The 21,128-nt window shown below is 46.8% G+C and overlaps 1 protein-coding gene across 1 annotated transcript; it reads left to right on the forward strand.

Annotated features, from left to right (window-relative positions):
- Positions 1-4,107: 4,107 nt before the first annotated feature.
- TGFBI (transforming growth factor, beta-induced, 68kDa) lies at positions 4,108-20,801 on the forward strand (the record flags this gene model as incomplete). The annotated part of the gene is made up of 16 exons (XM_008941616.1): positions 4,108-4,206; positions 10,698-10,762; positions 11,656-11,813; positions 12,411-12,575; positions 13,002-13,148; positions 13,830-13,971; positions 14,551-14,763; positions 14,920-15,057; positions 15,302-15,447; positions 15,605-15,741; positions 16,268-16,398; positions 18,285-18,409; positions 19,327-19,429; positions 19,623-19,702; positions 20,567-20,591; positions 20,749-20,801. Coding segments are annotated over 16 exons (1,927 nt in total), but the record flags the coding sequence as incomplete, so codon positions are not given.
- Between the last annotated feature and the right edge of the window lie 327 nt (positions 20,802-21,128).

Below are 21,128 nucleotides of genomic sequence, written 5' to 3' on the forward strand. Positions count from 1 at the left end.
CGGCCGCCAGCACGGGTAAGCCAAAAAAACCTTTCATCCCCCCTCTGTTTTTCCCCAAATCCCGGGGGAGGGGGAGCCGGTTCCCCCCCCGGGGGTCTCCGCCCGGGTCCCGGCTTCCCCCGCTACCGGCCGGGCCCTTTTTCAAAAAAAAAGGCTTCTCCCGCTACCGGCTGCGCCTTTTTTCCTTCCCAAACGACTTTGTCTTTCGTCCTCGAATGACTTTTTCTCCTTCTTGGGATAACTTTCCTCCTTTCTTTCAGGATGTTTAATGTTGCAGATGTCATTTACACCCCCCTGACTCTTAGTCTATTAAGGAAAAAGGGGGAAACAATCCTCAGATTGTGAACGTTTTCTTTTTGTAGAAAGTTTTGTTTTTGTGAATTCGTAGAAAAAGAGGAAAAAAACAGATTTAATAGCAGAGGAGTGTCTCTGTGCAGTAAGCAGCAACTTTTTAGCTAAACCTCCTTTTAAGTCTTAAAATTTTTCTTGATAAAAGTTACTACTTCTTTACTCATAAACCTTCCAAGATAAGGGTTATCCAAAAAAAGTGCCTCTCATGCTAGATGGACCACATGTTACAGACTGAGTGGTTTGAATCTTCATTGATAGGCAGAAAACTAACCCAATGGTAATAGTTGTTCCCACTGTTTCTAGAATTTTTGGGAATTAGGAAGGGTGGAAGGATGACAGACTTTTCAGCTGTCTTCTGTCTCAGGCTGGTGACACTGATGGAAGTGTAGCTTCCATTTGCACGGGTCGCTGAAATGCTTTTAAAATAAAACCCTGAGACTTAACTCTTGCCATTTGATATGTTATCTGGCAGGGATCCAGGTCAGGTTTTGTGAAAAGGGGTTTGCTGTTTATAGGTCTAATCAGGTACAGAACCCTACAGACAAATTCTGAGCTGATGTCTGTTTGTGAAGTCTTAATAATGAAAGAATTACGGTGATTTATGTACAGAGTGAGTCTTGTTCTTCACGTCTACAAAACCTGAAACTAAATAAATATCCTGTTCTACTGATAGCCCCAGGACAGAGGTTTGCTCAGAGTGGGTGAGTGAGTGCAGTCCTGGGGTAAATCAGGGCAGTCCTGGGGTAAATCAGGGCACTCCTCTCTGCGGGGAGAAGCCTGTTACTCCCTGCACAGTCTGTGGAGGCACAGAGTGAGATGTGATTGTGGTGGGTGCTGGTGCCTGAGATTTTTTGGGGATGCAAGGGATTAGTACATCAGGATTTCCAGATGCAGTGAGGTTACACTGAGATAAACCCCGTGGAGCTGCCCACAGCACAGCTCGCTGGTCCCCATCTGATGGAGATTTACACCAAGCTCATTTTCATACATCAACCAAATTCTGGACATTGATTAATGACGTGCCAAAGAGAACCAGCAACACAAAACCAGCCCAAAAGCTCCTGGATGTGAGGCAATGTTGTTTTGCTTGCAGGAGGGAGCTGGGGAGGGATGTGCAGCAGGGGCTGCCACCCTTTCTGCTTTGAGCATCCCCCCACGCTGTCAATGCCCCTATTGAGCCGAGAGCGAGTTGGGTGGCAGAACTTGGCTCAGCAGCAGAACTTGTACATCTTAATTAACTGGTTTTTTTGAAGTGAAGCAGCTTAAGTCAGGGGGAGGAGCTGAGAAGTATAAAAGGAACATTAACATAAGGAGCGACTTGGCTTTGTGGGCTCTGTGTGATGCTGGGGACCTTCACAGGCGCAGTGGTGGCAGGTAGCTGGGACTCTACGGTAGGTCCTGCTCTTCTCTGCTCCTTCCCAAGGGGCAGCCCCTGCCCCAGCAGCTCCCAGCTGCTGCCTGCCAAGTGGAAAGCTTCAGCCGAAGGGGAACAATAGGCAGTTTTATCCTTGAGTCAGCGTGGCTGGCTGGGAACGGCATGGCAGAGGTGATGAACTCCAACGAGGAGAGGGGAGAGTGTTGACAAATTCATTTGAAGCCAGACTGGGCAAAGGACCAGAACACGCACCACGGGGAGCAGCTACTACAGCCTGGCTGTGGGAATCATTGATAACACCGTTCGAAGGGGGGGATTTTTCCACACTGAGGAAAATCTGGGCAGAGCTTTTCCCCCACGGAGCAGGGAGGGAGGAGGGAGGCAGCGCAGGGTTCGATGCTGTCCTCAAGGTGCAAGGGTTTTCTTGGCAGGCTGCTCCCGGGGATAGGGGGGAAATGATCAAACAAGTCCTTCAGTAGCCAGGCTTGTCAAGATGAATATTAGAGGGATTGTCCACTGCTGTCAGCCAGACGCTGGGATGGAGGCAAGGTTTGGAATGTCGATGTAATTGGAACCATATTTCAGCTCGGGGTAGCCGAGGTGGGCTGAGTCAGGGAGCACTGAGCCTCTCTAAGCAATGATTTGGCGTGGAAATGACTGAGCCCGGGCCAGTTTGCACCAGCTGAAAGTTTGGCTTTGTGATTTCTAACTCTTTTTTTTTCAGTAGATTCTTTCTCCTCATCCCTCTCTTTCTATGGAGGCAGAGAATTAAACGCTTTTGTGCAGAAACAAGCTACCTTACTGGCCACAGCAGGAACGAGGGCAAGGGTGAGCCCCCTTCCCCCCAGGTCCCCCTGGCCCTCACATTCCCCTCGGGGCAGGATGAAGGTGCCAGGACCTCGAAGGGTCGGATCCTGCCTCCCCAAGCCCTGCGGCAGCCACAGCAACAAAGGCTCATTGAAGGCAAGCCAGGCTCCCACTGAGGCTGGCGCTGGAGTCAGCCAGTATATGGGAGACTCTTAGTTCATGCTAATGATGGGCAGTCTGGCCCCGTTTGGAGACGAATTTGGGACGCTGGTGAAAAGCAAGGACACCACAAGAAGGCTTGGTGGTTGGGCTGCAAACTCTGCCTTTGTTAATTTGGGGAGGCAAGCGGGCAGCATCTCGGTCAAACCCAGCGTGAAGCAGTCAGCTGTCAGCTCTCCTAAACACATCAACAAGACCTTTCCAGCAGCATCTCCAGGCCCCATCCTGAGTCTCTTTTGTACAAATGAAGACTCTGCCTTGGGCAGTGCAGAGTGCTTCTGATGGGCTTGAAGTGTTGATTTATGTATTTTGCTTAATTATTTGTTTTCCCTTCCTCTGCCTGGCAGCCAGTACTGCCCGTGCTTCTGGTGCTGCTGATGCAGCTAGGGCATGGTGTCAGGGTTGGACATCCAGGCTCAGCTGGGCTGAGCATCCTCAGCCTGCTGGGGCAATTGTTAAGCTTCTGGCTCAAGCCCAAAGGCAGTCGGTGGCCTCACAATCCAGATCCATAAATCACATCCCATGCATTGACCATGTGTTGCCCAAATCTGGTGCCAGGGCTGGTGGCCACCAACCACAGAGGCTGAGCAGGGAGATGCTTTGTTGGCCAAACCAGCAGCGAGTAAACTCCCAACTATGATCTACCCACATCTTTTCTTGCAGTGATACCACTTCTTAGAAAGCTGGAAGGCTCTCAGTGGGGTTGGTCACACGTGCAATGCCAACCCCCTGCTTTTCTGGTTGAGAAGGAGCTCTTGGTACCTTATGGGCTGATGTAGCCACTCTCAGTCTGTGCTGTCACACTTGGTGTGTTGAAACTGTGTCCAGAATCAGCTGAGTCCCTCATAGAGCAAAAGGATCCGTTCTGGGTTTAGTACAAGTCAGTCCATAAGCCAACAAATATCTGTCTTTTATGTCCCAAACAATAAAATAATGGGGTTTTTTTTGGAGGCATTTGAGTTATTGCATAAGTTTACCAGGTTTTAGCTGGGATCCCAAATTGTAAGTAGGTGTTCACTGTGGAAATACTGAACAAAGTAGAATTTTTAACATAATTTCTTTATATTGAAAGAATGTTGAGACCTCTGTTGAGAGGTGGGACATGGAAAAAAAGATTTTTAACTCAATGAAGAAAAAAATACCCTGCCAAAGAGAGGAGAGATCTTTCACTGCTTCCTCCACTTCGTGATAATCATTAGACACTCAGATGGAGCAAGTTGACTTGCAGCTCTCAAACTTTCCTCCCTTGAGACCCCAGCAGGGCTTTTTGGGTGCTGTCAGGTGGGGTCTGGCTCAGTGCTGGGGGTCAGGAGGGAGATTTACAGGCCCTTGTTCTGCTTTGTCTTTCCCTGTAGCCCCAACGTGTGCGCAGTGCAGAAGCTGATAGGAACAAACAGAAAATACTTCACCAACTGCAAGCAGTGGTACCAGAGGAAGATCTGCGGGAAGTCAACGTAAGTACCCACCCCAGAGGTGGCCAAGGTCTCCCCAAAAAGCCCACTGTGGAGATGGGTGCTGGGTGGGAGGCGCAGATGGTGTGGCAGCCATGGGATGTCACAGCCCACCAAGCAGGCTTAAGGTGTGTAGGTGTTAAGAATTATTTTAGCTTTTTACTCCCTGAAATATTTGTGTTCTTCTCAATTAAACAAGATCCTAAAACGCTTAGATGTTAAGAAAGGAAAGCACCATAGAAATGCAGCCCCTGATGGTTCGTTCTCGTTGCGTTTCTAGATATGCTCCTAGAGCTCTCCACGCTGCAATGAGGTGTGCAGCAGATGTTTTCTAGTCCTTAGCTGTGTCTCTCTCCATGCTAGGCTCATTGCTGCCTAGCTTGAAAAAAAAAAGGCACTGCAGAGCTGATGGATATTGGAGAGAATGTCGAATTCATCTACACGTGTTTGCTTTGGAAGGGAAAACAGAACTAAGGGGAAAGAGGTGTCAGTTTTAGCCAGCGTTCTCTGATGACTCTACCAGGAAAGTTAATTAGACTTGCAGGCCAATTCCACGTTTAAAATTGCAAACAATAATATTCAAGTAGCTGTTGCATAAAGTATCAGTGTAAGCAGCCTCGGGGCATTCTTTTGAAAGAGGTAGTCAGCAGATAATTAAGGAGATGCATGCTTGAATGTCTGCCAGGCTGTAGATCAGGAATGGGGAATCTTTTTCCTTGGTGTAAGCCAAGTTGGGCTTTCAAACCTGTTTGCTGGCCCCCCCTTCAGCATGCACTACCATTTACCCAATATCAGTGCAAAAGTGCTGGCCACAGAGGGCAGAGCTGTGGGCCAGGCTTGGTCCTGGATCTGCAAGGTCAAGAGGAGCAAAGAGCAGAAAACCATTTCATGTTTCTGATATGGTCCAGTGTAAATTGTGATTAGCCCATGCTGATTAGAACATGCTGTTCTTTACTGCAGCATAAATAACTTCTCTTTGTGTAGTCAACAGCAGACTTTGAGATCTTGAATTGTGCTAAGCTTTTCTTCTGGTTGCCTTCATTGATTTAGCTTTGATGGCTGCCCATCAGGGTTCATTTCATGTGTCTGGGGTTGGTATGGTGAGGATGGAGGTGAAATGGGAGTTGCTGCTGTGCACAGCTTCGGCCCCTTTCATCAGGCTACCCATGAATTCATCTGAAAGAGGAAAATTCTGTCTTTCAGGGGATATATTGCAGGATGTACCACAGAGAGAACATTTAGTGGTTTCCCTGGTGTCCAGTTGTCTTTAGAGGAAAAAAGAAAAAAATAAAAGAAAAAAAGGAGAGGCAATATTGTAAAACCAACCAACCAACCAAATCTCTTCCCCTTAATTCTACTAAACCACCAAATCTGGGAAGACTTGATTTGGGTGCTTAGAGTTCAGGCTCTATTCTTGGCTGAATGGTGGCTTTTTTGATGTAAAAGGGATGAGATTATGGCATAGCAATATGGTCTCATCGTTGACTCTTCTGATAACAGAGTAGCTCAGTAGGTCTCCAAAGAAAACATGACTCAGCTGTGGATGTGGGATGGCCCTGCTGTTGTAGTCACTGAAAGGCCAAGCCATCCAGCCATGGGTTTCCTCAGCTCTGAAGCAAACGAGAAACTAACCCCACGTAACCCAAGTGTGCAGCTGTATTGGGCAGAGACAAACTCAGCTGCTTACCTCCAGAAAGAGGAGGAACAACTGGCATCTGGTTTCATTTGAGGAGATGGGGTGATCTCTTCTAACCTCATTTTGTCTGCTTTTACCCAAGTGTCTAATCCAATGATGCATCGCTGAGGAAAAAGCACACAGAGCATTAACCTGCCTGTTAACCTCTGAGATAATGTTTCCATTGTACATGGAATTTGCTCACTATTCTTCACTTTACATCATCTCCACAATGGGTGTTATTGTCTTCTTCTCTCTTCCTAGTCCTTTTTGAGTCTGGGCCCTACTTTGCCCTTTAGCAGTGCTTGTGTGGAACAAAAGACACGTGCCTTGACTCAGATTTTCCAGAGGACCCTGAGACAGCTCTGATTACAAACGTTTGCTGGTGATGGCTCCCACTGGACGTGGTGTTCCTGGCGTATGGAAGCAATCAGAGTCATTTGGGCTGTAAAGGACACGATGAGTTGTGCTGCAGCAGTCAGGTCCTTCAGCCAGTGTCAGGGGCCTGATGCTGTGCTGTGCTCAGCACATCAGCACCCAAGAGAGTACGTGGGCACAGTTAATGGTGGCTCAGCATGAACCTTCAAAAATCCCCGTTGCGTTGGCTCGTGAGAGGTCTTGAAAATACCAGGTGCCTTTAAATCCCAGAAAGAGTCAGGATTTGGGATGTTTGTCAGCATTAACTGGGTGGATCCAGCCTTTGATTGGGATCTGTAGTCAGGAGTCCTCTCCTGAAGCTGTGCACTTGGCCCTCCTGTTGGCAGGGGTTCCACTCCATCAGCCCAGGGGTGATGGTGGAGCTGGACAAGCATGGTCATTTCTCTCCTCTTCCTGAAAGGTTTTTTCCCAGCTATGAGAAGAGCAGTCCTAGGGTAGGAGATGATGCTTGACCCATCTCACCTGCTTCACATTTGACCTGGCTGCAAAGAGCCGTTTGACCTCATTTGCAAAGAGGGCCACAAAGGTTTGACCAGATGATCCTTGAGTTCCCTTCCAACCTGGTATTCTATAATTCCATGAAGTTGGACGTGTGTGGCAGGTGCAAATACCTGGCTCTAGGAAGACAGTGTTGAATGCTTTGATTTCTTTCCTTTTCCTACTCTGAGCACTCTTTTCAGGAGGTAGTGAGGAGGGAGGTCAGTGAGAGACTAGGTTCTGCAGAGGAGCAAAGCTGAGCTGCCTCAGAGCTGAGAACATGAGGAAGGCAGAAAAGTTGCTGCAAGCCTGTAGCATAGCTTTGTTCCTTCTTGGGTGACCACATCCAGCACTGGGAGATGCAGAACGACTGGAGCAGCAAGGAGAGCCAGCTCAAAACACACAGATGTGCCTGGTCTTGTCTTGTCTCCAGGTGCATCACCTTTTGGTCACTGCTCCAGGCTCATGAATGAGAGGTCTTATGGTCACCCTGAGGTGCAGCTGGCCCTGTGCTGCTCCATAGCTCCTACCAGAAGCAAACAGGTCATGGTTGTAAGGCAGAAGCTCCGTGGTGAGGCTTGCTTCTTGAGCAGCATCTTCTGGGCCATGGGAGTGGAGTGCTCAGCTGGGGCTGGACGTGCACGATGGAAATTTCAACTCATCCATCAGAAGAGGACTCTTCCCTCTTTATCTGCTTTAGTCTTTGTTTTTCTGCTCTTTGCTGAAGTATTGGCTCACGCAGCTAGGGAGAAATTAGAGGATTTATGTACCATTTTTATCATTGCTGATGAATTGAGATAAGACATTTGGCAAGAAGTCTGACACTGCTTTGACTTTAATGAGCGCTGAAACAAGATTGTTTTGGTAATTAGGTAATTTTCCACTGTTGGCTATTCCCAAGCTAAAGAAATCGTTTATTTAGAATATATTCTCATCGTTGTGCCTCTGGTTTATGTTTTTCTACTTTTTCTATGCACTGGAGTCATCCTTCCAGAACTGGGGTTGCAACTGAATGTGTCCCCAGATAATTTTTTGCCTTGAGAATGAAAAGACAACTTACACAAATTTGGGGGTTGATTATTTTTTGAGGAATAACTAGTGGCAGTAAGTTGCCCCTCAATATGTTTTTTTTTTCCCCTCCCTTTTTAAATTAACTTTCTTTTTCTTGTCTGGTGTACTTTCCTCAGTTCAGGAAAAAAAATGACTCTCTGGCACTTATTTTACAAAAACAAAACATATGGGTTTTATTACAGGAAATTATTACAAATGGATCTTTATTCACTAATATATGCCTAAGCTTATTTTTATTACCTTGAAAAATGCACTTAAAATTTAATTTCAGATCCTAAGAATGCAACAGGAGTGAAACAATGACTAATAAAAGCCAGAGAGCTCACTTCTGCAGTCAGGCACAGATAGACATTTAAGAAATACAGTGTTTCAAAACCCAAGGCTGCAGAACTATAGATTTGAGTGGAAATTACTCAGTGAGGAGGTCAGGAAGTTGTGGTTAGAGGCGCTGCAGAGTGGATGATGAATGCTCTTTGTGTGGGGGTATTGCTTGTTTAAGCCACATGGCTGGTGTCCACCATGTCCTGGTGTAATAGATACCTGGTGTAGCTACTGAGTAGACACCAAAGAGAGTAGAAGTAGTAGTAGTAGTGAAGTAGAGCCCTCTTCAAGGGCTGGAGGTGGCTGCAAGACCAGCTGAGAGGGTGCCCTGTGCCCAGCCCTTAGCCATCCCTTGACTGGTGCCCACGTGCCTTTGGGTGGATTGGGTGGTCTTGTGCTTCCACCAAGTCCATCAGCCATGGGAGGGCAAAAGGCTGAAGCTGAAGCTGTTTTTACAATTCTCATCTCAGGCTCCTTAGGTGCAAACTCTTGGCTGAGCACCTCTGTGTTCACCTGGCCTCTCCCAGAAGTTTCCTGGTACTCAACTCAAAATGCTGGCATGCAAAATGCACAGACCAGATGATGGTCACCTTGAGTGGGCGAGTGAGACTGGGGGCTGAAAGGAGCCCCTGCTGGGGTAGAGCTGGCCCCAGTCCTGGCCTCAGTGCTTCTTGCAGTCATTAGCATCCCTTGTGGGGTGGTGGTGCTGGAGGTGCCCATGACCCCACTGAGAAGCAGGCGGTGGGGTCCCTCCATCCATTCCTGGTGCCCTCCCCTGTGCAGGCACTGGGCTGGTGGGGCAGCCCCGAGCTGGTGAGCCCCACACTGTGTCCATCAGCGTCCTGCCCCTTCGTCACAGCTCGTTAATCTCCCATCCATCTATAAATAAGCCTTTTAAAGTCGACGTCAGCACTCAGGAATTATTTATGCAGAACTTTGGAATGATTTCTCTTTAATCAGCTCTCCGTCTTTGATTACAGGTCTGAATCAAGGGAACTGTCTAGACTGGATTTAGTTTCTAGGGTGAAAAAAAGAAAAATTGGAGGTAGGGGAGGGAAGTGGTTGGGGGGAGAAAGTGTGTGTTTCTAATGAACAGGAGACCAGGGGGCTGGGGAGAGCTGAGCAGCAGGGTGTTAAGATCTCCAGTAGTCAAAGGAAGAGATTGCTTTAGGCAAACGCGTTCGCACATGGAATATATAATGTCTAGACAATCAGTCTGGGTTTGCTTTGTAATTCTCTTAGGAGACCGTGACACAGAATTTATTTGCTTCTGTCACAGAAAAGCAGGTATTTGTTTCACTTACTGGCTCTTAATTACCCTGAAGAATTCCCCCTTAAGCCCCAGGCATTTCCACCCTTGGTAGCAGGGTTGAAACGATGACAAATACCTGAAGCTTGAGGATTTTCCTTTCTCTTTGAGTGAGTGTGCTGAGGCTTGGGGATGAGCATCCTCCTTGTCTCCCATCCGATTGGGAGCACAGGGGGAACACTCATCTTTCCAAGGAGCACCTATTCCCTCACTGCCCTGCTCCATCAATCAGATGCCCTTGGTCTTTTCACACTGAGTGTAAGATCAAAGGGTGAAAGAACCCCCTGGGAAAAATCAATGGGAACCTCTGGAGTGATTTTTTTCTTTTACTTCCCATTGACTTTTACTTCCCATTGAGCTGCAGATGATGGATGCAGCATTCAGGTGCCTCTTGCTCATTCAGAGTCTGCAGGATGGCTCCGAGTTCCCAGGGTGAGGTCTCTGGCCTCTTTGGTTTTATTTGGGATAGTTCTCAATCAGAGCAGCAGCTTGCTGCCAGCCCAAAGGAACTGCTGCCCTGATGGTGCTCTCGTGGCTGTGTTTGGTGTTAGGAAAGGTGGGTGTGCTCTGGGACTGCCTGAGGTGCCCATGGGTGCACGTGTCACCCCTGGTGAAGTTTGTCCTTGCAGGACTTAACCCAAACCCCCGTGCCAGGACATCCAGGGATGCCCCTTCCTCTCTAGGTCAGTCATGTGCATTTTGCCATAAATAAGCAAATCATTTCTGGTGGTGGACAAGAATGGGGTGAACTGAAGGGGAAACGCTTGGCTGGTTTGGGAAAGCAGCCACACTGGAGCTGCAGTGTGTTGTCCAAACAGGGATCAGACGTGAGAGCACCAGTCAGCCGGGGACATCCCCACAGCCCGCGGGCAACCTGCCCGAATGCAGCAGCACTTGCAGCCTCTGCCAGAGGTTATCTGTTGGCACCGTGGCAGTGGTTCCCACCCTCAGCGTGTGCAAAGGCTCCTGGAAGGTCTGGGTTTGGAAATCAATTGTGTCTGTTTTTCTTTGGTGGAGAAACTGGCAACACGCAGCCCTGGAGGAGATAAGAATTATGGTTTGTCTTTTGTTCAAGTTGAGATTTCTAATGAAAAGACTGCTTAGAAACATCACCAAATATGGGTGGCCACAAAAATATAGTGGCTAGAGAAAAAAGCAGTGAGATGCCATCAGTTAATCAGCCGTGTCCATCTCTTATTGCAGAGTAATCAGCTACGAGTGCTGTCCTGGCTATGAAAAAGTTCCTGGAGAAAAAGGCTGCCCAGCTGGTAAAAATATGTTTCACATATTTTTAGACTTCTTAAAATTATGCAGCTGCCGAGTAAAGGGAAATGTTAGAAAATTACTCAAAGTGGATTTGATTTTTGCAATTTGTGCATGATATTGCCATGAACAAGTCAAAAAATGGACTCAGCAGAGCACCAGTCGAGTGCCAGAGCAAGCAGCTCCAATGCATGTAAAATTTTCCAGACAACTTAAACCCGTGGCTATAATTAAACTTAATCAAGCACGGGAGGGCCGTAGGGAACTACTTATTCCAAGAAGTAATATAGATTTATTGGAAATGCAATACAAAGGAATGATAGAGTAGCAGACAGCTCTGCCAATCTCTGCTCGTTTTTATTTTGGCAGGCAGGAGCTTAGCAAAATTGCATTTAGGAGAAAATACAGTTCAGCCACTGGTGAGGGTTGGGAGGAAATTAAGTGGGTTTATTGAAGAAAACCATATTCTGCTTTTGCTTTCGGAATGCTTCCTTCCACAAGAGTTTGATGCTGCCCAGTTAACCACGTGGGCTGGTGTGGATGGGTCAGTGGAGATCCAGACCCGAGGTGAGCTGCCAGCTCCCAGCACCAGGAGCCTGAGGAGAAACAAAGCTTGTGTGAAAGCAGGGAGAAGTTTTCCCTGCCTCACTTCACATCCATATAAACTCAGAGTCACTCCATTTAAACCTGCAGAGATGCTGTAGATCCTGGATTGCACTGCTGTAACTGAGGCTGGAGCTGTCAGGCTGTGATTATTTATGAGCTAACTCCTGAGCAGATAAGAGCTCCCTGACGGGCTTCCTTTCCCCAAGCGTTCTCACCAGCAGCTCTCCTTTGATTTGGAGCAGGGTGGGAAGGCTGAATGATGTGTTGGGAACATGACCTTCTCTTCTTTCAGCGTTGCCCCTGTCAAACATCTACGAGACCCTGGGGGTCGTTGGGTCTGCCACCACACAGCTCTACTCCGACCGCTCTAACCTGAGACCAGAAATCGAAGGACCTGGAAGTTTTACCATTTTTGCCCCCAGCAATGAGGCCTGGGCATCCTTGTCTGCTGTAAGATGGAATTCCTCTTCTTTCTCCTCTTCCTCTGGCTTTCTGTAGTGGAGATCCAGCCCTTCAGGGGTCTGGATCCAGCACTACCTAGTAGAACAGACACAGTCCTGATGTGGGAGGGATGATGAATTTCTAAGATGGGAATCCCTGTAGTGGTCCCTCAGCTCCAGAGCTTTGTTTCTGAAAGACCCAACCCTAGAGAGATGTGGATGCTCTCCAGTGGATGCATGTGAAGATGATCTCATTCAGTTTTCCCTGCCTTTTCCCCTTGGAGTTTGTGTTAATACCTGTAGCAAGAGACTTTCCATCCCTTTTGGGTTTTCTCCTTGACCCACTCTGGTTATTTATAAGTAGCCAGTCCCAACTGGAGCTTCTGTAAACCTGCAGCCTTTCTTCAGCAGGGTGTTCCTGTGCTCAGTTGCATAGAAACTCCCTTCATGTTGGTTTTGATTTCCTCACTCTGTGCCTTCTGAAATTTCCACTCCTGAAATTGTCACCACTGTCCTGCTGGTGCTCCCATCCTCGTGGAGCATCTCCAGCATCTCTGTCTTAATGGCACTCAGCACTGAAAAAAAATGAGTTTTTCTGATTTTTCAGGAAACCCTGGATTCCTTAGTCAGCAACGTTAACATTGAGCTGCTGAATGCCCTTCGCTACCACATGGTGAACAAACGGGTCCTCACGGACGACCTGAAACATGGGACGACGCTGAACTCGATGTACCAGGACCTGCCTATCCAGATTCACCACTATCCCAATGGGGTAAGACATCTGTATGAAACCTACCCACTGCAGGCTTGCTTTTCTGCTGCCTTGCACCTCCTACACCATCCTTGTGATGCTTAGGTGGACAACTATTGATTTAGGATACACAGTTAGGAGCTTGGAAAGAATGTGCCTTCATATTTCCCACATTGCTGCATAACTCACCCAAGTATTGGTCCTTGTGTATTTTCTTAGTCTTGATGATGCAGAGTAGACAAAAACACTGATTATTTTCAAAGCTCTTTAAAGATGAAAAGTTTCAAACATTCTTGATAGAGCGTTCTCATTCTTTGTGTGGTTTGTTTAGGAAACAGCCTTTCTGCTGTTGCTGATTCAATACTGCAGTGCTTGTGCTGTTGGAAACCCAACCTTTAGCTTCTTGGTTTAGTGCACTTAACTCCCCGTGGCCCTTTCCCTCTGCAGATTGTGACAGTGAACTGTGCCAGGCTGCTGAAAGCTGACCACCATGCCACCAATGGGGTGGTTCACGTCATCGACAAAGTCATTGCCACCACCACAAACAGCATCCAGCAGATCATAGAGACTGAGGAAAGCTTGGAAACTCTTCGGGTGAGTCCGTCTCACGTGTGCTCCCAGGTTTCTTAAGGATGTTCAGCCTTCCCACTCCCAGAGAATTGTCATGAAGGGCTTTGCCAGTGCCTGGGTGCTGTGACTAAAGCTGCTGATAAAATCCTTGGACCAATATAACTTTGCTTTAGGGAGAGAAGTGTCTGATATCAGCACAAGTATGATCTTAGAATTGTCACCATACCATTGCTGTCAGTAAAGAGATGATAGATCTCCTCACTCTTCTATGGGCACCTTAGCCTTAGGAGATATTAACTGTCAGGTTTGATGAGTACCAGTTTATTTCCCTTGGTATTTTCCAAGCTAAGGAATAACTTCAAAAGTTCAGAGGGTTGGCAGTTCACCAGCTGTGGGTTCTGATCTGAATTATTCACTGGAACTGCTGTGACTCTTTCCAGGCATATCAGGGTATTTGAACTAGATCAGAGTCTTGCCAAAAAAGGGCTCTTGTACTCAGATTTCTGGAGCGCAGGAGAACCATGGGGCCGGGTCAAATTTATAAAGGGACCAAAGTACTGAAAGAAGCTATTCAGTTTTTTTTGTAAGTCCTCTGAAATTATAAAAGCCTTGACAAATCTGGCCCTTAGTGTGTGCCTGGACAAAGTTGCTGACCTTTGTGTTCTGGCTGAATGTGTTTTACCCTCTCTCCTCATTTCTCCAAAGGCTGCTGTGGCTGCTTCTGACCTCAACAGCTTGCTGGAAAGCGAAGGCCAGTACACGCTCTTGGCTCCAACCAATGAAGCCTTTGAGAAGATCCCACGAGAAACACTGAACAGGATCCTGGGGGACCCAGAAGCCCTGAGGGGTGAGTGATTGTTTACTGAGCCTGTTGGGAGACTGAAGAGTATTTTTCAGTTCTTCTGGATTCTTTCTCAAGGGCATCAGAACAGCTTAGATGCACTCTGACAACATCTGTACTAACCAGATTTGACAGATTCCAGCTTTTTCAAGTGGACAGCCCAGACTTCTTTGGATGTAGATATGGTAGATGTGTAGACATGGCAGAGAGAGTGGTATCCAGAGATGGAGGGAGCTGAAGCAGTCCTTTTTTTGAGTCTTCTTGTAGCATTCCTGTATGTGATGGTGATTTTTATCAATCCAACAAGATGCAAGAAATCTAGTGTCTTATCAACGGAGCTTCCCCTGACAAATGAGTCAACTAACCACCTAAAACCTTTTGAAGTTGGCAAAGGTGTATAAAGGTGCATTTTGCAGGCTGCAGAATTAAAATCAGCACAATTTAAAATGATTACATCTTTTGGATTGAAGCCCCATACAGTAGAGCACAGTACAAGAGGCTCTTGCCATTGAACAGGACCCCTAAAAGCTGCAACGATTTCATAGTGATTTTTGCAGCTCCCTAAGACACTTCCCTCTCTTCCAGACCTGCTGAACCATCACATCCTGAAGTCAGCCATGTGTGCTGAGGCCATCATCGCTGGCCTGACGATGGAGACCCTGGAAGGAACCACTCTGGACGTGGGCTGCAGTGGGGAAGAGCTGACCCTCAACGGGAAGCCCATCATTGCCAACAAGGATGTCCTGGCAACCAACGGCGTCGTACATTTTGTCAACGAGCTGCTGATCCCAGACTCAGGTACTGGTGCTTCTCTGCATTCTTCTTCCTGTTGCCTTTCTGTTGTCTATTTTACCAAGGAAACACAGGATTTAGAGGGTGTAGGTATTTTGTAGTGATGGGTGGATTGCCTTTAATGCAAGGTATTAAACTTTGATGCATTGCTTTTCTTTTCAGCTAAGACTCTGTTTGAGTTGGCACAAGAATCTGAAGTTTCCAAGTCCATGGAGTTTTTCAGACAAGCTGGTCTCAGTTCTCATCTAACTGGCAGTGAGCAGGTGACCCTCATTGCTCCAGTGAATGATGTGTTCAAAGGTAAAGTGGGGAGTGGATCCCTTCCTTCCATCAGTTTGGGCCAGAGATCTCCTTCAAACAGTCTTCAGCCAAGTTTGAGTGCACAAGTATGGAGATCCCCTCTCAAATGTCTTGGCTGTAGGCAGTGGCCTCTAGCTTTACAATTAAACATTGCTGTGGCTCATACTCTGCATTCAGACTTTTTGTAGTGTCTCAGTGGTCATTTGAAGTGAATCACTGGTTCTTTCCATACTCTTTGCTGCAGATGGACTCCCCGTTGTTGATGGCAACATGAAAAACTTGCTTCTGAACCACATTGTTAAAGACCAGCTCTCCTCTAAGTATCTTTACCATGGACAGAAGCTCCAGACTCTGGGTGACAAGGAACTGAGAGTTTTTGTCTACCGCAATGTAAGTTCTTCCTGTGTGCAGTGGGCTGAACCCTGCCTGATGTCTGGAGTGTTGTGGCACATAAAAAGTGTCACTGAGCCTTGTGGAAAGTATAAAAATCACTCTTCTGAAGCATAGGTTGATAAAATCCTTTTTTTCCCTGCAATTTTGTTTGCAGAACCTTTGCATAGAAAACGCCTGCATTGCTGCCCATGACAAGAGAGGGAGGTTTGGGACCCTGTTTAGCGTGGACAAAATGTTGACTCCACCATCTGGCTCGGTGATGGATGTTCTCAAGGCAGACCATCGCTTCAGGTAACCTTTCTGCTCTTCCCAAGTGCTACTTAAGAGCAGAAGAGCTGCCAAAGCACTTTCTCTTTGTTATGGGTTGTAGTCATGAATATATATTTATTTTTAAACACAGAAAGAGCATCCAAAACCATCATCTCATCTCTAAATTATAGGGAGTGAGACTTCAAATAACCCTTCAATGAATTGTAAGCCAAAAATGTGTGGTCCCCCTTGATACAGCAAGAAGCTGGCTCCAAAGCCATCTCTGCCCAGCAGAGCCACTGTGGAGAGACCTCTCTGTCTCCTCACCACCATTTGCTCCCCCAAGGAGTCAGCATTACCAGGTTGCTTTGCCAGTTCTCAGATGTTCTGGTTGGATCTCATAGCCTCATTTGCTACCCAATCAACTCTTTGGTTAATTGATTTGCTGGACCCCAGCAGGATTTTGCAATGGTGGCTTCAGGTATCTCTTTTGAACGCAACGTGCAATTGCTCCAAGACCCCCAAGAGGAGTTTTTAGTGAAGTATTTTATGTGTGTTTGTTTTGCAGTACGTTGGTGGCTGCAATCCAGTCTGCAGGTCTAACAGAGAACTTGAACAGGCCAGGAACCTTCACGGTGTTTGCTCCCACAAACGAAGCTTTCCGAGCTATGCCCCAAGGGGACCTGAACAAACTAATGGGTGAGCATTTTTGGAGCATTTAGATCAACAGCTGCTGTGTGTTATTGGCATGATATTGGGAGGAATGGCCAAGTTTCTCTGCCATGTCTCATTCTTTGACTCTGCCTGTTGGAAGCATGGGCTTCCTATGCTTCCTACCCAGCAGAAAGCTGAGGGTGCATGGAGTGGCACAGAACTCTCACACAAAATGTGGACATGGGTTTATACTTTCTTTGAGCTTGGAAGACATGTCTGTGGTGTGTGCTACAAATTTACTGTGGCTTTAATTTGGCTGTGCTGGCTGGTGTATAGCATGATAGAGAACTCTGAGGTGTTTCTGCTGGAATTGGTGAGGTCCCTGCATTTCTGAGAGATGAGAGATGTGAGAACGTGGCTCTCAACCACACAGGATCAGGGTGTCTAAGGTAAGCTTTGCAAATAGAAATCATGGTCCATATTCAGCCTGAAGTTACACTGTGTGACATTTCAGTAGTAAAAGGATGGAGCTGTTGCTCCATCTATGTGTCCCTGGACAAAGCAGGAGCTCCAGTCTGATCCTGAGAAGACAACAAATATTCCAGTCAAGCACAGATAAAGACCAATATCCTGAAAAGCACAGGCTGGGCGTGGAAAGAAGTATGGGGATGTTTAACAATGCTCTTCTGGATAAGCAGCGTGGTCTTTCATTTTGTTCGTGTAGAAAAGAGGCTGTGGTTGGAAACAATGTCAGGTATTCCAAGTGGAATGTCTTCTCGTCACTAAAGCCCAACCAAACATTGACATCATAACTTGGGAAGCATCTGTTCATGGTAGCTGGTTGTCCTTTTAAGTGCAGGATGAGGAACTGGTAATATCATGCTACGCATCCAGCCTGGTGCTCAATATATAAATACTTCAGAAGGGGTTTATAATGATTGTAAACGGCTGCAGGGATGAAGTATCCCAGATGTGGACACTTCAGAAGTTCTTCTATTTTCACGCCAATATTTAGCTTACTCTTCTGATGAAGAAGTGAATCATGTTGGTAAAGATGTGCCGGGTGAATTGTGGCCACCCTAGAAAAGCTGCAATGGGAAAAAAAGCTCACAGTGTCTTCAGATGTAAGTGTTGAGAGAAAATGTCCCTCTGGCTGAAGGAGCTGCCCTGGTTTGGGTAGCTGGAGGTCATCTTTTGTACTAGCTGCTCCCCGTTGCCTGTCAGTGGGTTTTGGCAGTGATGCTGCATCTTCTAAAGGAGAAGAAGGAGGGGGGCTGCTGGCCAGTGCTGTGCATGTCACTGGCTCTTCTGGAAAATAGGTATCGAAGGGGAAGCAGCTTATCTTCCTAAAATCTGTTTCAAAGCATGGCTAGATGAGCAGAGGCTCGGTGGGGTGGGGATCAGGCCAGCAACCTGTGAGCCACCAGTGACGTTTCTCCTGCACTTTTTTTCCCTTCCTACCCAGTTTCAGCCATGAAGATTCCTGCCAAGGGATGCTGGTGCTGGCGAAAGTATTGACATTTGCAAATGCCAGAGTGCTCTGTCTGCTTCCTTATTTCACATAGGTCTTTTTTTCTTCTCCCAGACTTCCTTGGGAAGTGAAAGCAGCAACAGAAGCACGTTCATGCTGTGCACAGTGAGAGAACAAGGGGCTGGAAACCCAAGAGATAGGGATTTCATGGGCAGGTTTGGCACATAGCAAGGTGGGACATTCAAGAGTGTCCTTAGGACTTGCTGGGATTCTGACCTGCCCAAGCCCCAGTGGCCTCAAAGCAGCTCCAACCTGTGTCCTCCTGCTTGGTCTTCTCAATTTCACATTCTTTCCTTGCACTTTCAGGAAATTAGTTTCCATGTACTCTCCTTCCAGCATATGAAATACAAGAAGCAAGTGCTGAGGCTGTCTTGCAAGTGGAAATGTTTTCTTCCCCCAGGTAATGCCAAGGAGCTTGCCAACATCCTCAAGTTCCACGTGGCCGATGAGATCCTGGTGAGCGGCGCAGTCGGCGCCCTGGTGAGGCTGAAGTCCATGCAGGGAGATAAACTGGAAGTCAGCATGGTGAGGCACCTCAGATGGGGTTCCGTGGTCAGAAGGGCTGTGGTCTGTGTGTAGTTGTCCATGTTGAGGGCCAAAGTGTGTCTGTGCTCATTTGGATGCTGTGTGAACCTCTCCCACATGTGCACACTGACCCATCAAACTGTTTTCTGGGCTGTAGTGGAGGGACTGTTGCCATGTGTTCAACTCAACAAGCTGGCCGTCTTCAAATGTGGTTTGCTTCAGCTTGTTCCCCAGAAGACCAATTGCAAATGATTTCCAGGAGCTGTTATAAATTTAATCCTGAGTCATGGAGGAAAAAGCATAAATAAATGAAACAAATAGCTTGTTCAGCTAACACATCTTTTTTTAGTGTAACAAAAATGAGCTCTGCATGGGCTCCCCTAACGCAGCAGGATTTATTTAGATGTGTTATTTCATTCCACAAATCTGCACTACATTAAGAAAACGTAGGATCCTCTCTTGAGGAAAAAACTGTATTTCAGAAAATAAATAACTCAAGACCCTCTCTGTGTGCAAGGAAGAAAAAGCAGGATGAAAATGGAAAGGCCAGTGTTTCCCAAGGCATTGAGTTGGCCAACTTGTGTGCTGGACTCTGCCTGTGTCCAGTCCTGATCCTCCCTCTCCTGATGCCACCTCCCCAGCCATCCCTTCTGGGTGAGCAGGGAGCTGGTGGACATGCTCTGCTGCCATGGGACAGCATTCCCAGCCCGTGCACCAAGAGAGTCTGTGCTCCAGGACAAGCTACTCAGGCTAGAACTTGGTTTTAGATTCTCCTTAAATGGCAATGAAGATGCCTACAGCTATCCAGCAAAGGAATGAATGCAAACTGAGGGCTTTCTAAAAAAAAAGGAAACAACTGATAAAAAAATGTTTCTAATTTTCTACTTTTCTATTTTTTTCCTCCTTTCCCTGAACAGAAAAACAACGTGATACATGTCAACAAGGAGCCTGTTGCTGAAAGTGATATCATGGCCACCAACGGTGTGATTTATGCTGTGAACTCTGTCTTACAGCCACAGGGTAGGTCCGTGGTTAGAAATCTCTAGAGCCACCTCATTACAGCAGAGCTGCTTTGGGTGGGAGTGGTGACACATGGCGATGGAGCTTATCGAGGAGGATTCATCCTGTGCTGGATTTTCAACACCCAGTAGTGGAAGGAAGCAGGCTGTGTGCTTTGAGGAGTATTTCAATGCTATCTATGTCCCACCCTTAGCTTCAAGGTCGCAAGAAAGAGGTGATGAGCCTGCAGATCCTGCACTGGAAATCTTCAAACAGGCCTCTGCATTATCCAAGGTAAAGGAGAAAAAGCTCTCCCTGTAGAACTGCTGAAATTCCATTTTGGTAAGGATGACTGGAAGGTAATGTCACATTCTGACTTGGACTTCCAGAGAGAGTGAGCGTGTTTCATGGGATGACCAATCCTCTCTCCTTGCATGATTTAAGGATATAAGAACTAATACATTCTGCAACAGGGAGCCTACAGTTTGCAGCACACTGTGAATGTAACTGGCACAGTCCTATGTATGTCATACATAGTATGAAGGACATGGAAGCATAGAGTGTTTGGGTTGGAAGGGACCTTCAAAGGTCATCTAGTCCAACCCCCACACAATAAGCAGGGACATCAACGAGGTCAAGCTGCTCAAAGCCTCATCCAGCCTGACCTTGAATGTCCCCAGGGATGGGGCCTCCACCACCTCTCTGGACAACCTATTCCAGGGGTCTATCACCCTCATAATGAAGAACTTTTTCCTCACATCTAACCTAAATCTCCCCTTTTCTAGCTTAAAGCCATTACCCCTCGTCCTGTCACTACAAACCCTTGTGAATAGTCCTTCCCCCTCTTTCTTGCAGACCCCTTTCGGGTACTGAAAAGTCCCTATAAGGTCCCCCCAGAGCCTTCTCTTCTCCATGCTGAACAACCCCAACTCCCTCAGCCTGTCCTCAGGAGAGCTGCTCCAGCCCTCAGATCATTTTTGTGAACTCTCAATACACTACACAACAACATACACTAGGAATGACTCTTCCAAGCACGAAGATTCCTTCATCCATAGTTTTTTTGGAGACTAGGGATAAATCCATTGACACACAAACTGTTCTTATAGCTGTTGGAAATTTGCTGTATTTATGGAAACTTTATATTTTCTTTCCATGCAGGTTTCTCAGAGGAATCCTCGACTAGGTAAAACAGCTTCTGTAGCTCATTTCTGATTTCCTTCCTGTCCCTGTCCCTTCAATAGAGTTTTACTCCATTGTCTAGCTCCCCAAGCATAAGTGGGAGGGGAGGGGACGGGGAGATGCTGTGTCTGTCCCACTCAACCTGGACTTCTCCTTGGCAGCACCCGTCTACTCCCGGTTACTAGCGAGGATGAAGAACCCTGGAGGACTCTGAGCCATGAGGAACCACAGTCACCACCTCCATCCCATCCACTCTGGCTGGCAGAGAGGGACAGAAGCGTTGTTAAAAACCAAATATCACCTTTAAATTTATTTTTGTTTCCAATGAAATGGATAAGAAAAAATGAAAAGCCATATATATGTGTATATATTTTAAGACCATTTTTTTTTATTTGGTTTTGACCTTAAGGTTCCCAGACTGAGGATAGGTTTGGTGGGGGTTTTTTTTGGTTTGGTTTGTTTGTCTGTTTTGTTTTGTTTTGTTTTAAAGTACTCAATAATTGTGATTTTTTTAAACATAGCCAGTTTTGGGCTTGCTACA

This window comes from Merops nubicus, unplaced genomic scaffold (assembly GCF_000691845.1).
Source record: "Merops nubicus isolate BGI_N331 unplaced genomic scaffold, ASM69184v1 scaffold14310, whole genome shotgun sequence".
NCBI classification, from domain to species: domain Eukaryota; kingdom Metazoa; phylum Chordata; class Aves; order Coraciiformes; family Meropidae; genus Merops; species Merops nubicus.